We start from the raw sequence: 22912 nt of genomic DNA, 5'->3' as shown, positions 1-22912 counted from the left end.
AGACAGAAGGAGTGCACACAGCCCTAGTTCAAAAGGAACATAGTATGTCATGACTTAATAGTGTTTGATTTCTCCCTCGTGGTTTTTAAGGCTAGACAGTTGACCTCCTTCCTCCCATGGTGCTTGACTGTTGACACCTCAATGTTCTTTGTTGATTAACCAAATCTCGTCCTCCACTTTATTCTGTTAAACTAGCTTTTTCAAAGAGCGCTATTGCTGCTTAGGGAAAAAAGAGGAAAAAAAAAAGAAGAAGAAAGAATTGGACAAGACAGCTACATAGAACATTTAGTGAGATAGGGGGCTAAAATCCCACACCAGGCTTGGCAGCTGTGATAAAGATGTATAATTTAATTGAAGCAATAGTATGATCCTCAAAAGGACTTCAGACCTTTTCCCATGTTTATGTATTATTCAGACTAATGGCAACCCTGAAATAGAAAAAGCTTCTTATCTCTTAAAACTTTTATTGCAGACAGTTCAAAATGCACAAAGCTGAGTGCTGGTCTGTGTGCTTTAATGCAAAGTGAAAGGATGCCATTTTCAGCCCATTTTAGCGTCGCTGCCTTGGCAAAGAGACAGATGTGATTGGATGCCTTAGAAACTACGGATGCAATGGCATGCATGAGAAATTGAAAGTTTTGAGTTACTTTTCAACTTAGAATGTCTTGTCTCTGTCTCGCCATTAGTTGTTTTCACTCCTTTTCAATACAAGTTCATAGAAAAAATATAAATCCCATTAGACAAGACAAAAATCTATTGGAATCAATACAAATGGCATCTCCTTTGCATTTTCAGCAAGTTAACTGACAGTTGTTGCTGCACCTTTAACACTGTTATAAAAGCCTCTATCTACAGGGTTTTTGAAAACTAACAGGATAATTTACTAAAGGATAACAAGCTGCCTATTAGCAGTTGTGTGGATTAGTGCAAATTCGTCCTGCAGACCAAGCAGCAAAAAAGACCTATCTTCAAGCTAGTCTTCAGTCTATGCTCAACTTGCATGCAAGGCAATAGAGGAATAAATCAGAAAGGTTCATAGGAAGGATTTTACTTCCAGCCATTGTTTACATTGTAAGGCAAAACTGGAACCCCGCATAACAATATAAATGTTCACAGGACCACATAAAAATAATGTAGAGTTAATAAAACAACATAAATCCAAATCAGAATATCTGTGGAAGACGGTGGTCACAGAATGTCAGCAAAGGAGTCTTCATATGATTTTTCATTCCAAATGTACGGCAAAATTTCATTCTGTGGTGACTGTCTACAGCTTTTCTACTGATCAATGAATCATATAGATCATCTTGTGATCTTTCCCAATATGCAAAGACAATGTAAGTGCCATGAAACATATCAGTCAGTGCTGCATTTCTGCTGAAGAGATTATGAACACATATATTTAGAGCTAGCAACTGGCCTTGTCATGAATCAAAAATGTGTACTGCTAAACTGATTTAGAGCCTCAAACTACATTATCTATAAAATGAAATTACTATGTTCATTGTTTGGAAAGAGAATTCAAAAGACCAATACAGATCAAGTAAATTCACATGCATAATACATTGTATTATCCTGTGTTTTAAACACACCTCGGTTTCTCTACATCAACTGTACTTTAAGAGCACATGCAAGCTTTTGTAGCATAGCCTTTGTTTAAACTAGGCTTTAAGGAAGTTTATAAAGTAGCTACACATACAGAATACCTAAAAGAAAATGCATCTTTTGTAATTTGAAGAGTACAAAAACTTTTACCAATTTCTGTGTTCCTTTCAGATTAAAGAGCAACAATATACCATCGAAGGGCACAAGAAAGGAAATCAGTCAAGATGCTGAGCCATATTTTCCAAAGAATGTAAATTGAGCAAAGCATGTTCCCAGGAACAAAAAAGTGCCTACACATTCCTCATGGCCTGCAATATAATGTCTATCTATCCATATAGAAATAATTCAAGGTAAAATCTATTAATAGCAGTATTTTTCTATTTGAATACAGTAATAAAGCTATTAAAGCTGACTGAAATAAATTAAGAACTCTCTGATAAATAACCTTTGCAGATAACCACTTGTAAAAGGTCTTTAAAAAAAAACCAACAACCAGAATACAGCTGACAAGCAGAAGAATCCATGCATTGAACTTGAAGACCAAAGGAGAAGATAAGAGACAGCTTAACCAACATGCAGATATAAAATGCTGGTGTCCAGGTGCGGTAATGCAGAACAGGCTCCTAAAGACAGCTCAAGGAGTGAAATTCCGTTAATCTGATTTTTAAATATAACCTGTGCCAGGCTGCTGTAGAAAGAGTAAAGTGAGATCATGTTAAACAGATAATTTCTCTTCACAATAATAAAACCTATGCGTTAACAAAGTTATTTTTAAAGGAATACAAGCAGAAACAGTAGATGCTCCTTGTAGAGCATCTACTCATTGAAGAGTCTGTAATGAAGTTGTAGGTAAATGTCATCTAGGAGGCTTTTTTTCTGAGAGTGCAAAATCTGTGTCTTTGTCCTGATAACATTATAAAAAGCCTGTCTTCACACACTGCACAATGAGGCTCCACAAGTAAGTTTAAAGAACTTACCTTTGTAACTCTACTACAACTCCATTTTTCAAGTCCCACAACCTCCTCCTTTTTAAAAGATATTTTTCCTTCAAAACACACAATTGAACAGCATGAAGGAATTAAGTGAGGTTTATTTCTTTATTTCTTCTCCTATTTCCCTGTTGCTGCTCTTCAACATTCCAAAGTTTAAGCTGTTTTGTATTTCTTTTTTTTGAATTGGAAAAGAAGGAAACATTTTTTTACAAAGCAGAACCCGAGTTGTTGTTGGGGTTTTTTCCAGAGTGACTACCAACAACAAGAACATTACTCAAATTTCAAGACTTTCACTGTTTTAAAGCAGAAGCCAAGGAGTCTAGCAGTGGAGAAAATAACAACAGAAAATGTGAAAACTGACTGCTGCCCAGATATTTAATGAACTCTTTACCCTTTACTGTGCTCCATAGCCTTAAATTATTTTAAGTATGTGTTCATTCCTTTTTTTTATTAAACCTGTATTACTTACCTAAGTTTTACAGTGTCTTTGAAATTACACACAAATTGAGAACTACTGATTCTTGATGGCAGAGCAGACAGTAATTCTCTAAAACACGTTCTCTCATAGTGTATGAACCCATATCAAGTCCGTGGATAATCAAATGGACAGATAGCAATAGCTCAATTAGATACATCACAAACTGATAGATATATGCAAATAAGGATTGTAGACAGATTCTCAAGCTTTTCCAAAATCACTAGCAGTATGAAACTACCTTAACTAGTGGGAAATACTCTACCGCAGTGGGAACTGCATCAGTGTCGCAATTTTTCCTCTGTCTTCATCAACCCTAGGACTCTTCTGTGTTCTCTTCACATCAGTCATTCTCCAGTTCCCTAAATCTGTTATTACACAAGCATTACCTGGTGAAAACCACCATGACCGATTATCCAATGGATGATATTGCAGCTAAGACACAAAAGTAGATTCTCCTCTCATTTTAAGTGGCATAATTTCACAAATTTCAGTGGAATTAGTCTTGCCTATAACAACTATAAGACTCCAAGTACATTGTAGTTATTGCTACTGGCACACACATCAGTAAGATTTAAAAATATAGCTGAACAATGCTTTTAGAAATGCATCTGACATAGGTTTTCACTTACCCATTCCTGCAATAACTTTCCCTAAATTTTTAAGGACCTTCACAGGAGAAGAAATTCAGTGACATGCTTAGATTGCATGAAAGCTGCCTCTCAAATTTTCCATAATTGAACAGACTAAATTCCTTTAACCTCTCACAAAAATATTTTCTATAGCTTTCAGAACAATTTTGTCTTTTTCTCATTTCCTCCAATTTTTCTGTATCAAATATTACACACGGCTCCATTTCTTCTCTAAATAAGACAGTAGGCACAGAGGAAGCCATTTACTCCTTTACTCCTATTTACAAAGCTAAGGATTCCTTTTGTGTCTTTTTCCACTGACATCACAATGGACCTATAGCAAAGTTAAATTACCAAGCCAGAGGCAGCAATCTCTGCCAGTGTGGTAGACCCCTGATTTTCTCTCTAAAACTTTCAAAAATGACCAAATACACTGTGAAAGAACACACAAAATCCAGCTGGTGGAAACTGAATCGTTAACTAATCATTAACAATGTGAGGCATTAATGTGAAGATTGTCATCTGTCCTTATCCAGCATTCTGCATGGGAAAGACAGTGAAGAGTAAGATTTTGCTGCTTCTTTGAACCACTGTACTTGGAACTACAGCAGGAGTTGTACCTACGAAGTCTCATCACAATGCATGCCTATGCCTGAAAGGAAACGGGGAGGCTGAAAAGACACTTGGTATTCAGAAGACATAGGAGTCCAGAGGAAAGAGGAGTTAGTCATATCAAAACCTTGATTTTTGGGAAGGCTGAAAGTCATTATCTCTGGCAGCTTCTGCTGAGTCATAAGCATTTCTGCGAACAAAACTCAATTTTTCTTATCTTGTTTTTTTTTCCCATCAATTCATTTAATTTCCTTATGAAAGGAAACACAGTAATGAAAAACACCAGTTTTGAGGAAAATCTTAGAAAACAGAAAAACTTTCTGATGTTTCTGAATTACTGCAGTTCACTTCTCTATACAATACATACATGCAACCACAAAACTGTCTTACTATTCAGTTAACATAAGAGGATGAAGTTTCAAAACTAGTAGGATGAAACTAGTGCCAGGATGAGAGCTAAGATGGCACAATTAGGACAAAAACAAGATTTTATGATTCAGATATAAATGAATGAAAAAGCAATTTCTTTTAGAGGTGGTGTCCTTATTGAACAGCAGCTCTAAAACATCAGAAGTTTTCTATTGTTGGCAATTCAAATATCATTTACCAAAACTAAATCATATGAAAAAACATCATATATTCCCTCCGCCTCCCACCCCCAATTTTGAATGTATTAAACAAAGTTTTCATGAAGGTATTTAGTAATGGCTCTTGAAAGAAGTAATGTACTCTAAGCACTCTTCAGATCATGCTTTGAAGTAAAAAATCAATAGTGTTTAACTGAAGAACATCACTGTCTTTCAAAACTGTTAGAAAGGGAAAGCCAAAACAACTTTTTCTTAGACACTGCAATATGTGTTTAAGCCTATTCATCATTTTGAAAGAGCACATCTGATCTGTGCTCTTTCAACACCTAACAGGTGCTTTACACAAGTTCATTTTATTTGTGGACCAAAGTAAGATAGTTTGCTTGTGCTTGCTAGTTTTTTAATGTCAGTAATGCTTTATGGTGCTTTCAAAATCTGTTTTACAAAAAAAACAAAAAATGCAAATAACCAAAGGAGAGGGATGTGTATGCTGGAGGGGGGAGAAGAGTATTTAAATATTCCTTCTGTTTTATAACTATTTGATCAACATACTTTTTAATATGATAGCAAACATTTCAAGCAAGGCTCCAAGTACAGGATGTGGACACAGGATTCAAAGGAAGGCACCACCTTATTAAATCTTTTTCTTTTTTTTTTTTTTTCTTCTTTTCTTTTTCTTCTGAATAATCCAGAGCTGCAGGTTAACATTATGTATCAGCTTGAACCAGCCTAAACCGAGCCTTGATCACAATTGCTTCTCTTCCATTGTGGCCATTGCCGTCTTGCATACTAGGTTCCCCCACAACCAGAGAGTGTGCAAATTAAGGGATTCCCATCAGCTAGATTAATGTTATCCTCTATACTATACAGCTAAGTACAACCCTTAATAGGGGTGCCAGCAGATGTGCACAAGCATTAGCAACCTCCTCCTCAACTGGAGGAGGTTGAGGGAGACCCTGCAGCCAGGACTGGCAGAGGTTGAAGGAGACTATGGAAACCCAGCATAAGCTGATTTCATCCGCCAGCAGCTGGCAGTCCCTTCCCAGTGATGTTTGGAAAGACTCTTCTAGCTTCCAACCTACATTTATTTGTTACTGTTTGGTTTTCTGACAATAGTGCTCTGTTCTTAAGTAGATGTTGCATCTTCCCCACATTTGCTTCCTCGTGACTGAAATAACCCCATCATTTTCCTTCCCTTCAAGTTGTGAAGAAAGCTCTCACAGACTTGGTTTTCCATTGCCCTCATCTTTGTCATCTACACCTGCATGAGTTTTAATACAGGTTACCAGACTTCTATACGATATTTCAGGTATCTTCAAAGAGATGAAAAACAGACTAGCAAAGGCCATGTGCTCCAACAAAATATAAATGGGAAGCTTCACACGTCATCAGAGTCCTTTTGAATTCAGATTTCACTCTGAAGGTGGTGTAAAAGAAGGTGCAAAAATTTGCTTGTTATCATGGGATAGAGGCTAAATCTAGACTTTAAAGAAAACAGAAGACTGAATAAAATGCAGTTAATTTCACAGTCACTCAGTAACCAAATAAATACTCTTTTCCCTTTAAAGTATATTCAAAGCAGAACTATTAGAACATCTTCAGTACATTAAGTCACATATTGTGTGTAGTCACACACTTTATATATTTGCAGTTAAACTAAAACTGCCAATCCACACTTAGAGTCCTCAGTTTCTAAAATTAGGTGTTTAGAGCCTTATCTATGCACAAGCCACCTTACAAATACATTGAGCTCCCTCTGAAGCTACCAAAAAACTATAAATTTTTTACTACACAAAATCAGGTGGCTTCTGTAAAATATTTTAGGACACCAAGTTTGAAAATTTTGGTCAGCATTTCATAAGCTTTTCCAATGTACAAGTGCATAGGAGCATATTTAATGTCACACGACTTAAGAAAGTCATACCACATGATAAAGAATTCATGCACCTTATCCTTGAAATAACATTAAATAAATTACTTTCCATTAGTCAAATGGCAAGCTATATGAAGCATTGCCCCCCCCAAATCACATAAACTACACAAGTGAATCGTATCAGCACAACTGAGTGTGCTTTCCAAGGGTTGCGACTCGACTAGCACACCAAAAGCTCTACCTCCCCACATCCAACCAGTCTCCTCATGTTGAAGCATAAGGGTAACTCTCACTAAAAGCCCAAGCTAACTGCATCCACATAAATGTCTCCTGTCTACTCCCCGTTCTTCAAAAGTCCCACCCTCTACCCCTTTATCCTCAGCACCCTGCAGAGGTGAGGCAGATCAATACAAGCTCCTCCCGGTGGAAAAAAAAGCTTTGTGAGTTTCCCTATGGGGGAAGTGAATAGCATTGTTGAATGGCTGCCAAGAAGACATCTAAATGTCTATAACAATTAGCAGCGCTCTTGATGTGTGGGACTTTGTGACCACGCAGAGACTCTTTATTACAAATGCAGAAAATCTCAAGGCCTTCTTTCCACCAAACTCAGTGTGTATGCACTGCAAAGTCGTTTTATATGCAAATGTCCACCTACCTGAGATGTCTGGGTGTCCAGAGTTACAGGCAGCAAGCAGCAGTCCAGTAACATACCTCCAACTCTAAGACCTTAGCCACTACTCAAATAATCTAACACTTTACCTCCAAATTTGGAAGGTCTGAGGGGGATGGGAAGGGAGGTGCTGCTTCCTGTATGGAAGAAAGTTTATAGAATTTTCTCTTCTGAGCTAATCTTTGACTTATGTTGATTTTGCTTTGAGCTGATCTTTGATTTCTGTTGATCTATAAAAAGATTTGCAAATCTTTTGAATTCCAAAAAGCATTTAAACTAGTGTTGATGGATTACACACATCCTAAACAATATATGTGCTGATCAATCTGTAGGGAGACTGAATCTCATGCATACAGCTTTGTATCACACTTACCAGCAACGCCTGGCCAGTAACACTTAAGATTTCTCACACTAGTACCTTTTGCCATAAAAATGATTAAACTGCCATACAGCTGAAATTGAAACTGAAATATAAGGCTGGATCACTTGCATAATAAACTTTGATTTAGTCATCAAAGAGACTATTACTCCACTTCCATGCAGACAGAGAGGAGAGGCACCACTCCCATCTATTTCTGTGGGGTGTTGCACTGTGGTTGCATTTTAATGTTATTTCTCCAATTTGATCATAAGTAAATCCAATCACACCTTTAGTTCTGAAAATGGATATTCTTCCGGTGAACCACAAGGGAGACATGAACAAACAACACTTGAGGAAAAGGCATATTTAATTTGCATTCCAAACCCCAGATCTGGTCCCTTTCCTCTGAAGTCTTTTCATCTCTTACTCTTCTACCCAACCCTGGAGGCCTTTTTTTACTTTTGGGTGGTGTTGTTGGCACTGTTAGTGTATTGCTCTTACAAAGGGCATCCTGGGGCATGCACAGGGTCCCTCTTTGCACCCTCATCAAGGTTTGCCTCAATCCTGAGGATCATCCCTCAGCCTTTTGGCTGGGGTGGTCAGATGGACCACCCCATCATCAGATGGACTAAGTCCTGTTATGGAGGTCACCACATAAAGGTTCAGGCTCTCCAGGCATGCCTGATGGCCTGAGAGGACACAACTATCCCGAGTGTTCACTAAGAGCAGTGATGGTCCTAATGGCTTCAGCTCTTCTCCTCTGAATCCTTTCTGTCACTCAGCCTTCGCACAGAGTTGTGAAGTACACTGGTGTCTGCCAGAAGACAAGCATCATGTGTGATTTTCTTCTCCCCTCAAATTTTGCTGTTTGCCAGCTGAGGTAACACCCAGCCACCACACATGGCATTATCTGTGTACTGGCACTGGCTTGGCCTTGCCAGCTCCTCAACAGGCTGAAGTCCCAGGAGCAATAGCCCAGACAAACATGCCCCTGGTCCCACTTACACTGGTCTGTGATGCTCATCCAATGAGATGCACTACAAACAGATGCAGGGAACATTTGATATTGCCAAAGATCTGTGAAAGGGGATCACTGTCCTGGTTTTCCCTGGTCAGGAAATATTATTACTATACTATTAGTATGAGTGTTGGGAAGATTCCCAAGCATGACACAAATCAGCAACTTACTGTAGATGAGGCCTTTGGTAACATGGTTTAGTGGTGTACTTGGCAGTCCTGGAGTAAAGATGGGACATGATGATCTAGTTGATTCTATGATTACAGTCTCCATATTCTCACAGATGCCAATAGATGGACACAAAGCCCATATATGTGCATATGGATGTATACACTGGAAAAGTAATTCACCCTCTCTTTACCCCCTCATGATGTATGACGGAGTGAAAACACTGTGGAAATAAATTCAGGAGGGGATAGGTATTAGCAATGCTTCAAATCTGCTTTCCAATTAAAGGTAAACTCAAAAGAGTACTTAATCTTCTTTTCCTAGTTTTTTGTTCTCCATATTATAAATCCTTCTTAAAAACTTGAACCATGACATTTTATTTTGGGTCAAAGGGAAAAAAAATCAAACTGATTTGTACTTTCAGGTTCTGCTTTAAGACTTCAGTTTATCTTGGTCATTAGTTTATAAATCCTGGCTTAAAGCACACCTAGAGACTGCATTCACATGAATTATCTGGAAAAGTTGTCTGGAGTAAAGACTTAAAAACAGCTAGAAAAGAAAATGGTTATCTTTACATTTCTCCAAACCCACATATAAGACTCATTTCATTCCCTGACACCCGACATTGCAACTAAATCAGAAAATTATTTCTATCCATAAATCCATTTATTTTACTTGTGGGTAGCCATTTTTTAAAGCAAATTCCAAGGAGAAAAACAGAGGTGAATAGAGTTTTTTTTCTCATAAATAATACAGACAACTACACAGTAACACCACAGAAAATGTCTTCTCAGAGATTGTAACTTCAGCAATGAATTTTATGGGGTTTTTTTTTAGTTATACCAACACAATCTCCAGCTTCATTAACCTGTACTTGGACTGACCATGACCAGGGTCTATGCAGATACAGCAGACCAGCGCTTTCCAAAGATGCCTTTACTTCACAACATTGCTGAAACAGTAAGTGGCACATAAAAACTTTAGATAGTCTAAATCAGGTATTGCTGTCCACTATGGAAACTGACCTTAGTATAGCTACACTATGATTCATACAATGCATTTCTGGACATGTGCATTCAGCACCACCTTTTCCCTCTGAACAGTAGAACTAGAAGTTGGTATGCAGGTGTCTGGCTCTCCTAAACCTCTTCAACAAAAATAAATATCTGTTTCCATTTTGGGATGGGCTTCCCAGTGTGCTCCAGTGAGGTTTGCATCCTTAAATTTCATCAAGCAACGCTAAGCTCCATGTGAACACCAATAAAAAGAATGTACAGCATTGATATATAAGCAAAAGATAATCCTTAATGTCTAATGGAAAGAGAAGTGCATATAATATGTTTTGGAAGTCAGAAACACTCAGACTACATGACACCAGAAGACATAGGCTCTGTCAGATCCTGAACTTGGAACTTTCACTGGAAAGCATGCATCATCTTAAAGTCACACAACTCTCAAAATAACATCTATGTATGAAAAAACTACTGTAAAGCATGTATGTCTAGCTTTTGGCTGATTCAAGACCTGTGAGTAAACAAGACAAATTGCTTCTTAGCCTCCTTGAAACAGGTATCTTCCTTATATTTGTTTCAGTTGCAAAGAGCACCTCTAAGAAAAAAAACCAACAACCCATATTAAAGTATTATTTTCTGCACTCAGATTCAGGGATTATTTTGTACCCATGATAAAAATTCTTCAGTAGAGCTCTTTGCTTCTATCAGAGGGCAGGCAAGAGACTAAATCAACACACCTCTCATTTACCAGATTTAATTTAAAATGGGAGAAAAGGAAAAAAAAGTTAACAGCATTTTATAAATCCCAGGAACTTGACAGTGACATATATTCCTAACTCACGTGCCTCTGACAAGAGGTCGTGGTGCCCAGAGTAAATAACAGCCTGTAATTATCAACAAGGATAGCCAGCAGCAGCACTGTGAGATACATGTGATAATGTGATTTACAGGACCAGGAAATAATTTTCAGATATACTGTGCTGCATTAACAGTGCAGGTTAAGTGTGTGCTGCAACTTTTCCCTTGAAGGTACAGTAGGTGGAAGATTTGTGATATCTTTAAATGGAATAAAGGGAAATATGGGGGGTGGGGGGAGGGAGGAGTCTCCTGCTGAGATGTTGTGATAAATTATTAAAACTTCTTTTTAATGTTGATGCTACTCTTTAACCTCAGATCACAATACTGACAGCAGAGGAAAACTGGAAGTGCTGTTAAAGCTGTGATAAACACACCATGCTGTGGCAACACTTGTAAGGGGAAAAAAAAAAACAGAAAAGAAGAAAAAAATATCCTGGGGTGCCTTCAATCAGTAACATCAAGAAACAACCAGGGAGAAAACATCAAGTCATCTACAACCTCAATCCTTCAGTCCAAACAGTTATGAGATAACATTTATGCTCACTGAGCTATCTGATTACGAGACCTCAGTAACCCGTGTTTTCCATAAACAAATGTCATGCAAAGAAGCAAAACAAAGTGAACTTTATGAGAAGGCACATTCAGCGAATGGTTCACAAAGCATACGGAGTAAATCTTCTCAGCAGTTTTGAACAGAAGAGGAAAATGGATTGCTGCCTTCAAAAATCATACGTGTTTTTTCAGCACAGCATTTTTTTCCTATAAAGTTAACGCAATTTATTAACACATCAACACTGACATAGCCAGTCAGCCAATTAGTGGTGCTGGCGGTGCATTTCACAACATTCATGTACTCTAAAAGAATGTCTGTCTAGTCATTTCTACCACATACACTAACAATTCTGCTCTCAAAATAGGCTGCTTGCTTTCTCTCTTCTGCTTTCCTCTTCTTTTCCAAGACTATAACCCCCTATAATGGGGGTAACATCTCTTGCAACACAGCCACAAGCATCTGTCCCAGAGCTTCCAGAACAGAAAGATTAATACGAATTGTCATAGTCAAAAAAAACTCCAACAAAACAACACAGCCTTGTTTCTAAATAGCATACATTTATTTGTACACAGGCCTTAAATGTTATTCTTCTAATGATAAAATGCAAACTAAAATTCCTGCAAGGAATACATCACTTACAGAGTCAGTTAAGCAAACTAACAAGAAAACAAATTAAACTCCATGCTCTCTTTTCAGCATCCTATTGCAAGCCCACATGGCAACCTGAAATCTGAGTCACTCAAAACAGCATAGGTATTCTCCTTAGGTGACCTCTAATGCAGAATCTTTCCCAAACATCTATTACAAAACTTTTGCTTTCCACTTACCCCCCTTCCAGTGCTTGCCTTTGGTCCTGCTAAGCTTGCTCAAGGCTGGTCCAGAGAAGAGCAACATCAAAATGAAAAGAAGTTCAAGCATAGTGATTTTCCCCCGTTTCACTGATAACAACATTTCCACAAGTTATTGCAAAAAAAAAAAAAAAAAGGAAAAAAAAAAGAAAAAATATATAAAAATATTACATCTTCTCCCACACTTTCTGTTTGGTTAAGGAGTGATTAATCATTGAAAAATCAGAGCAAAAAGTAGCTTTACTCTCCTTAGATGCTGAAGTAATATCTCAATGGTGTAGCCCTGAGGAAAGCCACATTTCTCACTGATCCGGTTTCTTTCCCACAACATGCAGCCTGCACTGCTGCTACTACAGTAGCTATAAAATAATTTCTGCTCCTCACTTTGGCTTCTGTGGGAATATATTCCTCAGCTTGCAGCGTGAGCTTGATCGAAAATGATAAAAACAGTAATGCTCGTGTCCAGCAGAAAAGAGAAAAGATGTCAGGATTGTGAAAAAAGATGAGAAGCAGTTGTACTGACAGCTTTAAGCCTGACTGTCTGATCCTAATAGCTGTGCAACCAACCAAATTGCTCTTTTAAGAGTAATAAGGCTTCAGCGAAAGCTGGTGTCACTGCCACTTGGGTAGGTAGTGCAGGGCTTGAAAATCACCAAGGAACCTGCTAGAGATAACGACTGCCACAGTCCCAGCTCCGAACGCAGAGGGCTGAGCAGAATACAGCATGCACAGGGAGCATTTAATCTCTATTGTGTGGAGGAGATTTCCTGCTTTACGTGTGCAACTGCTCAGGACTTTTGACTGCATTTTATTAAGGCTTTAGTTCATACTTTATACTAAAATGCAAGCTTCAACACACTAATTACTCCCAGCATTTCCCAAGTACTTATTGCATGGCAAAAATCCTGCATGCTTGCTTTTTCTTTTCTTTTTTTTTTTTTTTTTTATCTTAAAGTAGCAAGCAGGAAGAACAAATCCTTAGCAGAAGCAGTAATCTTTCCACTGCTCAGAGCAGCTCTGCATTTTATATTTTCACACTGTCTATCCTCAGGATCTCCTAAATCCAGGGGGTGGGGGTAGAGGGCGGAGAGAGAGAGAGAAGGGGGAAAGATAAAAGGGGGCATTCAGAAGTACAGATATTTTCAAAATAACAGATTGCAGTCACGATTTTTCATTTAATTGTTACAGAAATAATATAGCTACCTACATCTCCAGATGTCTGTCTAAGAATGCCGAAGCTGGCAGTAAACACAAGAGTTTCTGTGCCAAATCTTAGATTTTCACAAAGACTTCTGTTCACAGAAAGATTCATGACATTCAGTCTGCTCAAACAGTCTTGTCATGCCCAGTGCTTATTTAAGTATGCCCAGTAGCCTGAATTCATCTACAGTTTGGCATTTAGTTGTTTTCACATAAGCATTCAGCGTTCAAATCAATGAGCCAAAAACCTTGAGCTGTAGATTTATATAAATAAAAAAATCAATGTCTTTGGAATGACAAAGCAACAATGGTCACAAATTCCCTGAAGTTATCACGTTTTCAACCATGGATATGATGCCCTTTTCAGTGCAACATTAAAAAGAGGATATTAATAACCCTGAAGCCTTGCTTATTCGTCTGAGTAAAGAATGATATTTTGACTGGTGGAGACAATCATGAACATCTACATACAGGCATTTTTTTAAACAAACAGCATGTAACATCGCAAACAAGGATATATTGGAACTCCACCACATCAACCATGAAAGGTCTTTTATTTTCTTTTTAAGTTCTAAAATATATTTATGGGCTGGTTAGAACATTTGCATTTAAACAGGGATAAAAAGCATGCTGATATACAGTAGTTTTTCATCCCTCTGTGCATTAATTTTTAAAAGTTATAAGACATCTTACCAGATGCTAGGTCTGATATATCAAGGCTGATGTTTATGGCTTAGTTGCCAAAAATTAGTTCAGCATCTATCATGTAGAGTCACTAAGCTGTGGCTTCTTATGTTAAATTTCTCTATCAAACCATTCTTAATCGCCACTCTCATTGCTAATATTTAAAATGCCATTTCTTCCATTTATCTTCCAACAGTTACCGAAATGAGGCAGACACTTCTGTTCATTCTTGATTGCCTCTGTAACACTCTTCTGAAACTAGCACGATTCTGCCATGTCAAAGCATAAAAAAAAAATTACAAGCTCATATTGACAGGTTTCAAAATTTTTTATGTCCAGGTAATAAAATAACCATAAAATTAAAACAACCACCACCACCTCTTTTGGGTACCACTAGTCAAATTTAACAGCTTAAGAGTTTGAATCAAACACCTCCAATGTCTAAAACATGTGACAATCCTAGTCATGTCTTAGGAATTCTGATGGGATCATTCTGTTGGCCATCTCTGCAGCCTCATGTCACTTTTGCCTCTCACATCCTTTCTTCAGTCTCTGTCTTGCTTTCAGATTTTATAATCCCCTTCAAACTTGCCACCCCGTTTCTATCCCTACCCACATAGAAGCCAGCTGCTTTGGGGAAACCTGTTTCCACTGCTGGCTGGCATCCTCAAAATACCTCCTTGGTTCCTGTAATGCAGAAGAATTAAACTTCTCCAGCTTGGACACCTTGTATTTTCAGCATTAATGAAAGCAGCGGCTACTAGAAGGTATTATGATTTGCTGTCAGCTTTTTGCCAGCTATGACACGTGCCTCCAGCAGTCTTAGCAGGATTAGGTACCACTTGAGTAGCAGCTCAAGTAATGTGGCAGAAGGGAAGGATACAAAATACAAAAGGATACAAAAAAATACAAAAGCTAAAGGGAAATCATCACTGCAGCTAGTCATGGGTATGTTTGATTCAGTCTAATGCCTAAAGAACTCAGACTTCCACTCTACTATGGTTTTCTGGGTTATTTTGCAAAAGGTAGGTTATTAAATCCACTTTGTATATATTAAGAGTGAGCTGGAAGACCTTCAGGGAAACATAGAAAAGTGTTACCACTTCCCATGAAATTTAGTCGTGTTTTTTAATGTCCTTGTTTCTAGGTTCATAAGAATTTCAATTTTCCAGAGTTGAAATGCCTCCAGAGAAAAGACAGTTTCAAGAAAGATTATACAAACTTTATAGGCGGAAACATCAGAAAGACAAATAACAGAAACCCAACATTTATTTTTCCTTCAAGTATCACGATTTTTAAGTCAACATTGGTTTTGAGAGTTGTAAAACTACTAATTTGTAATTCTATTTCATGCTTTGAATTTGCAATACTAGAAAGAGAGAGAAAAGTAACCAGCTTATTCTACCTTTATGTCTGTTATTATTACAAGTAAAACTCCTATGAGAGCTACATGAGGCAAACCGATCCCATTACACCTAAATGTCCCTGACATCCAACCCGTCTTTGCCACGATCTCTTACACCCTTCAACATCCTTTATGACAGCTTACACCAGTCATGAGTATGAGACTATTTAATAGTTTCTAAGCAGAGAAGAACTCACATTAAGACAGACCAAATGCCCTTCTTTCCTATCTTCACACCTTCAGTAGTGTTCAATTTCAGATGCTTATGGGAAAAGTACAATAAGCTCTAGCAGAGCTTACAATTTGCCCTGCCTGCCAGCCTCTGCTTGTGAAAGGCTTTAAGACTTAACTAGAGACTGTACCACAGCTATCAAGTAAACAGTAACAGACTGATACTTCTTGACTTTGTCTAGCTCCTGTCTAGATTCATTTATGCTCTTCTCCACTCCCATAGTCCCTGGCAATAAGTTCCACAGATTTAATTACTTGAAGCCTGAAAATCATAATTCATCTTGTTTCTTTGAAAAGTACACTTGATAATTTTATTGATATAATTTTGGGTTTCCATCACCTTTCCTCATGTCATGGTATTCAAATATACTCTGCCTTTATACCACTTAATTCTAGTAAGAAAAGTCCTACCCTAGTCTTTTCTCAGACCAAAGATGTTCCATACTCACAACTGCCCTTGCTGCTTTCACCTTAAATATAGCCAGTTCAAATTTAGTGTTTATGAGATGAAGTCAGATGAAAAGCCTGCAGTATTCAAAATTAATTACCAGTTGCATATTTGTTCCCTCATTCTGGTCATGAAGCCAAAGGGCAGCAGCTACCATTAAGCTGGCACTACGTTTATAAATGCCTGCAGCATTAATGGATACAGAGGTTCTTTTTAATTAACAGAATTTTAAGGTGTTTACTCAGTGGAAGCATACATCAGCAACCTAAATAACAAACCACCAGTGAGATATTAAATATCCAAGTAAGTTTAATCTGCAGGTGTTGTATCCAGTTATTTGGTCAACCTTCCGTATTTTCCTTCTTTTTACTAATTGGTATCAGGCACAAAGGACTACTGGTGTAAGTACTTGGTTAAAACCCTCAAGCTTGAATAAGCAGCAACAGTAACTTCATGGAAGCTTAAATATCACAGCCCCTGAGCAACACGCTCTTTTAAGGGTGATATCTCGGAGAGGTCTGCTGCTTGCAGACTATAGGAGGAACAGAGAGAAGCCTAGACTGCCTATTTGGTGTCATGGTCTCTAGCCCTTTGTATTTGCTATCCAAATCCCATTTCACTATGGTGAAGGTTACAGACTTTCACAAGATCTTTCAGTATCCACAAGAAATAAGGCTTTGATCATTCAGTAGCGTTTGGTAGCAAAAGCATTCTTCATGCTTGTATTTCCTGGCACTTAATTGCTGCATTGTCTTAACATTTGGAGCAGCTCAGGAAGAACTGCACCTTTTGCTCTTCCCACTTCTGAACACTGGACAATCAACATAAAATTAAAGTTATTGCAGAAGAAGACTGAAATGACTGCTTAGAGAGTAATGATTGAGATAAGGAGGAATGGAAACAGAAGCCGAAATCCCCACCAACTCCCCCAAGAAGTTACACAAATATCATTTAGTCCCACCTCTTTCCAATTCTCACAAAGATCCCATATACCCAGCATTTGGCAGTATGAAAATGCCCATGACTAAATGAACTTTGCAAAAGGAATATAATCGACACTAAACACTATAAGTATTGCATCCTGCACTGCAGGCATGAAGAATATTTTTCCACTGTCTACCTCACCATATACAGAGGCCCAGGTTGCCGTAAGCCATAATTAATTCAGTTCTTTTTAGGCATGAAAATCATTTTGATTTTAAATACTTTCAGCTTAGGGCATTCTCAATATCTGTGGAAACCTCCTGGGGATTTCTGTTAGTCGCAGACACCAATGGGAACATTTTTGGATACTCGCAATACAGTACGTTGCCAAATATATGCACAGCATTTTAGATCAAAAAAAAACTATTTTAAATTCCTTCCATTCTATGTGATTTCCAAGGATTAAGAAACCAGTACTTGCCCAATGTACAACCTGCACTTCCATTGCAGGTATTCTGAAAAACCAAAATCATGAATACAACCAAATTAATGAAGCTCTGAGAATCAATGTGTGCCAGTCCCCAGTTACTACATTTACTTTGGCTTTCACTGGTGATACAGACCCACAAAAGAGTCTCACTTCTTACCATAGCTAATTGGTAGATTTGTTTTCTTTTTTTTTTTTTTTTTTTTTGCTTAAGGCAACAAGAAAGCTTGATGTACAGCAATTTACCAGTTTTAGTGCAATAGAAGAAACACATTCATAACAGAAGGACAGTTAAGTGCAAGGCTCAACTTTCTACACTGAAGGGTTTTTTTCATAGAATCACAGAATGGTTAGAGTTGGAATGGACCTTAAGATCATCCAGTTCCAACCCCTCTGCCATGGGCAAGGACACCTCACACTGAACCACATCACCTAAGGCTCAACCACTGCACCTAAGGCAACCTGGCCTTTGAATACTGCCAGGGATGGAGCACATTTACCACTTCTCTGGGCACACTGTGCCAGCGCCTCACCACCCTTGCAGTAAAGAACTTCTTCCTTATATCTAACCTGAACTTCCCCTGATTTAAACCCATCACCCTTTCTCCTGTCACCACAGTCCCCAGTGAAGAGCCCCTCCCCCAGCATCTTTGTAGGCCCCTTTCAGATACTGGAAGGCTCCTATGAGGTCTCCATGTAGCCTTCTCTTCTCCAGGCCAAACATCCCCAGTTTTCTCAGCCTATCTTCATATGGGAGGTGCTCCAGCACAAAAGTGATTTCATATTATTTTGTACTTATGAATCAGAATTTATCTATGATTACAATTCAGTATAGTAAGAACAATAATAACTCACTTTGAATTTACCAATTACTCTAGTCTTTAATAATCTGTTCTTTCGGTTCAAAAAGTATACATTTGCTTAATGGGCTTTGTAGGCAAAATGTGTGGTAAAGAATGAGAAAACCAACTTCTTTTTTTTTTGTCAATATTTTTAATAAAACAATTAACTTGAATAATCTCATCCCCTACATTAAGCAAAGTTTCTAAATTAGTTCCGCACTGATAATATACTATAGTTACTTTGAAATGCAATTTCTGAACTGGATGTAATAATTTTATTGATGTCTATATGCAACAAACTATCTCTATGTAACATAGACTACATACACAATTAAACAGTAATAAATGAAATAATAAATAAATAATTATATTCTAAAATGGGTAATAAATATTATGTATTTAACAACAACGCAAACTGTTAAACAACATAGATGCGTTGTTTCCCAAGAAGCTGCTCTGGTACGAAAAAATACTATACAAAGTCGTAACTCACAAGAGGAGGTAAAGCCACTGATGTTCTGTACTACACAGTGAAAATACATTGCTGTGATTTTGACAAGGAAGAAAGAAAAAAATAAGACGGCAAATAATTCTGATTTATTTATTTTTTTGTATAGAAAAATCCCAATATATTTTTTATTTTATTGTATCCTATTTTGTTCTATTTTCAATCCAAAAATAGAACATTTATCCAAAACACAACTATGAAATTATCTGGAACAAAAATTAGCACACACTACCTACCCAACAAGAGAGGAAAAAACATAACACAATAATTGAGGACAAAGCAACTTGCAGCTATAGATGATACTAGGATTTGTTTTCACTAAGTCTAAGTAGAACAACAGTTATACTTTGAAAATACTTGAGCTACCATCCTAAAGTAACCTTTTTTTAACACTCCCTGTGGGTTTGGTTCTAACATCTATGAAGAGGAGATAGGAAAGCTAAAAAGTACCATTTTGTTCATAAAGAAATCATAACTGCTTACCATGACTTACAGGATTTGATTTGTCAACAAACAAATTCTGGTTATCGGTCAGAGGGAAAAATAAATTGCCCTCACATTTAATTTTAAAATAGACCTCTAAATACAAGAACCTCAAAGCATATTACGTTTTCCCCAGTGTTTTGCCACCTTTGGCATTCTTCTAGACCTATTCAGTTTAAATTTTGCTATGCACAACTTTGAAGGCACAAAATATTAGCCGGTCCTTTCCTTCTGCTTCCAATTAATTTTTGAAGCGCTTTGTCACTGCAATGTCCAACAGTCCCATTAGGAGGAATTGACTAACATCAGTCAATCAAGTATCTCCAGATGTGATCTCCAGAAATTAAGCACACATAAAAGACAAGCTAAATCATAGAATATTTGATATCTTCATAAAATAAAGATGCTGGGAAAAGACAAGTTTTATTGGAAAATGGAATTCAGCGGAATCTGAAATTCCAAATTGGAAAAGAAGGACCACCAAGATGTAGCAGAGATCATTCAGGAAATACTGCTTGTGACAAGGGATACATCTGCTTCCTCTGATATTGATCCAGTAGGCTTTGTGTTTGGGAGCCTTCAGTGCTGCTGATGGTGTCACTTTTCAGGTGACTTGAAACAATGAAACCCTGACTAATTGCAGTTATTAAAGATATTAGCTTGTTTTTCCTTTTATGCAGTATTGAAGTTTCCCTGAGGACACGTTCAAGACAAAAGATGTAGAGGTGACTCCACACTTCTGCCTTCGACTTCTGAGGTGCTCAAGTGAAGCATCTCATTTGTCAGCTGGGATTTCAGATACAAATCAAAAGTACCAACAATTACCAGACAAGGGTGTAACGTGTCAGTACGAAAGCTGTGCTGAAATGCCACATTGCTCATGCACCTGCAGCTTTAAATACTGGAGAAATTCTTCTGAGTGCCCCAGGTTTGCAATTCATCAGCAAAAGAAGGAAGTGGGTTTGGTTGGCTTGGCTGAGTTATCTGCTCACCATATTCAAGTTCAGAACAAACATCTATGTGACAGACAACAGCAACTATGACACACACCTGCTTCCATCCTTTGTTATATTTTCTGAGCATAAAGTCAAAATGGGAGATTTCTCTAACTCCTAAGGATTTATGAGTGTCTTTCAGAGACAGCAAGTATCGCATAATCAGCATTTGTCCAAAATACTGAGATAAACACTACATAGACTCCTGCTAAGCAAATATCTGCTGTTGCACTTAAAATGCATTTGGGTTTAATTGGAATTCATGTGCTCAAGATACTTTTGTTTACATCAGTGCAAAACCAATTGCTGATTAAGGGTATCTTCAAGTTCTTTTTCCACTTTGGTTACAGATACTGAGAAATAAAACTGTACCTGTTCTGTCAAGTAAATTCAAAGTCCCTTTTTACCAATGTTCTGGTGTTGTAATATATTCACACTTCAGTAATCACAGGCTACGTCTGCCCAACTATATTACAATGGGAGACAAACCCAAACTGTGGCAATCCAAAGTACCTATATACATTTAGGTCTTGCTTTTGTTGCAAGACAGCCTGCCAGGCAGGGAACTTCCGTATCAGGCAGCAGAACTGGATCAAATGTTCATACATGAAATTGAGGCACAGCTACAACAAGACACCTCATCTTCCACAGCCATCACTGGCAATCCTGAATTCATTCAAACAACATGGGCTTTTTTTGTTCTGGGGTTTGTTTTGGGGGTGGTTGAGGTTTCTCTTCTACTAGCACTGCAGAGCCCACGCTAACAAAAGAAACTGGACAACATTCGAATGTAGCTCACACATCAGGTGCTGTTTGGCACTTACATAGCAATCCCAAGGCCAACCCCACTGAACTACAACCAAGGCCAGAGAGTATACACAATGATGTTGCATAAGTATAAATGACCTACAGAAATCTTTATTAAAGCTGCTCATTCACAGGGCAAAAGAACTTAGCAAGGCTATAATCCTAGCCTCAGTTTGCTCTGTCTTATGTTAGAAAATTTAACTTATTATTCATAAATTAAGAGAAATTTATGTGTAAGTCCTTCTGAGAAAAGCTTATCCCCAACCTTATCTCTCCACTGCATTGTCAGAGCATTCCACAATGGACCGAGGCCACACTTCAAGCACAGTTTGGTAACAATAGCATAATCTCTTCCTATGATGGCTTTTACCATTATAGTTAACTGCCTTCCCCTCTTATTCAGCATGTAAGAATAATTCCCTTTAAACAATTAGGATTACTAAACAACTACATAAACATTTGACTGAAAGTGGCTTTCAGACAAGTTGTACAAACCAGCAAACAAATAGGCAAAATGTTGTTATTGTCGTTAGAGGATCGAATACATGCAGCAAAATTAAAGTTGGGTTATTCCTCTCTACCTGGACGTCTTGCAGGGTCATCAGAGGTGGCATTATAAGCATGACTGAATAAAACTCTTTATTATAAGGTTTTTGCCTACAGCGTTGTAAGGATGTGCTATAGCAACACAGTAGGAAGTAATGCGATCTTTCATTGGTTTCACTCTGGTGACCAGGGGCCAGATGACAGTGGATAATCAGCGAAGGCTATAATTTATCACGGCACTGTAATGGATAGCAGCTTCATAAGACAAGCCAGCACAGCAGCAGACCACCACCCAAGGAAGCAGAACAAGTTGCTCTCCAAGGCACAGGTGTTCATACGAGTATGCATGTGTTTGCACGCATACAGCAGTGTGTCATACCTGTGCTGAACATGCCCTGCTCACAGGTTGAACAGAACAACTGGGCATTTGCATACATGCAAGTATTTTGATAACACACTTATGTGAATACTGCAGTGTATTTCAGTGCCTTTTCCTGGTACACGCATTTTAATAAGGTCATAGCCTGTATGTTTCACAGCTAATAATTCTGCTCTTTCCTTCAGCATGGAAAATTCTGCCTTATGCAGAGGTAGTCACTCTGGCTTCAAACAATGCACTACAGATATACCTAACAGTAAGAAACTACCTCAAGGTGAGGGATGCAGTGCTCTGACACATGCAGCACAAGTGACTAGAAGTATCATTCTTTACCCAAGAAGTGAGCTTTCACTACAGACCTATTTCTGAGTAGCAGAGGCCTCTCAGAGTTAAAATACCAAGGTTATGACCCAAAGCCTGCGCCTTCCATCCTGACAGCTGCCAACCAAAACCTACACAAATGCATAGATGCTGACACATGCAGACTTTTCACTGTACAGGAATCAAAGCGAGTCCAAGTGATTTTACACTGCTAGCTGAATGTTGACTTCTGTACTAACTCTCCTTTGTGCAACAGGATGCAAAGGATTCTCCAGGGTGGCACCAGACCTTATAATGTTATGCCAACACACCTCTCCCTATTACATTGTGTTATAAGCAGCAGTGCAAAATCAGAAATGCTGAGCTGAAATTCTTCTAAAGTTTCCA

At 38.0% G+C, this 22912-nt stretch overlaps 1 protein-coding gene across 18 annotated transcripts in view; it reads right to left on the bottom strand.

The window, feature by feature from the left end:
* Window positions 1–22912, bottom strand: part of ROBO2 (roundabout guidance receptor 2) — a 1066866-nt gene that overhangs the window by 878627 nt on the left and 165327 nt on the right. For 13 of the 18 annotated variants that reach the window (XM_061357701.1, XM_061357707.1, XM_061357711.1 and 10 more), the window contains exon 1: window positions 12245–12396. The exons of 3 other annotated variants lie outside the window; for them this stretch is intronic. In XM_061357701.1, coding sequence (XP_061213685.1) covers window positions 12245–12368 — 124 coding nt within the window. In that variant the 5' untranslated portion in view covers window positions 12369–12396. Of the gene's footprint in view, window positions 1–12244; window positions 12397–22912 lie in introns of those variants that run through there. 2 more of the 18 variants (XM_061357718.1, XM_061357719.1) reach the window with 1 other exon arrangement.

The sequence above is a fragment of the Neopsephotus bourkii genome, unplaced genomic scaffold, assembly GCF_033783945.1.
Source record: "Neopsephotus bourkii isolate Nb327-2 ecotype Australia unplaced genomic scaffold, CSIRO-AGI_Nbou_v1 NB_911, whole genome shotgun sequence".
Classification (NCBI taxonomy): domain Eukaryota; kingdom Metazoa; phylum Chordata; class Aves; order Psittaciformes; family Psittacidae; genus Neopsephotus; species Neopsephotus bourkii.
Note: the sequence above shows the minus strand (reverse complement) of the source record. Positions and strands in the feature narration are given on the sequence as shown.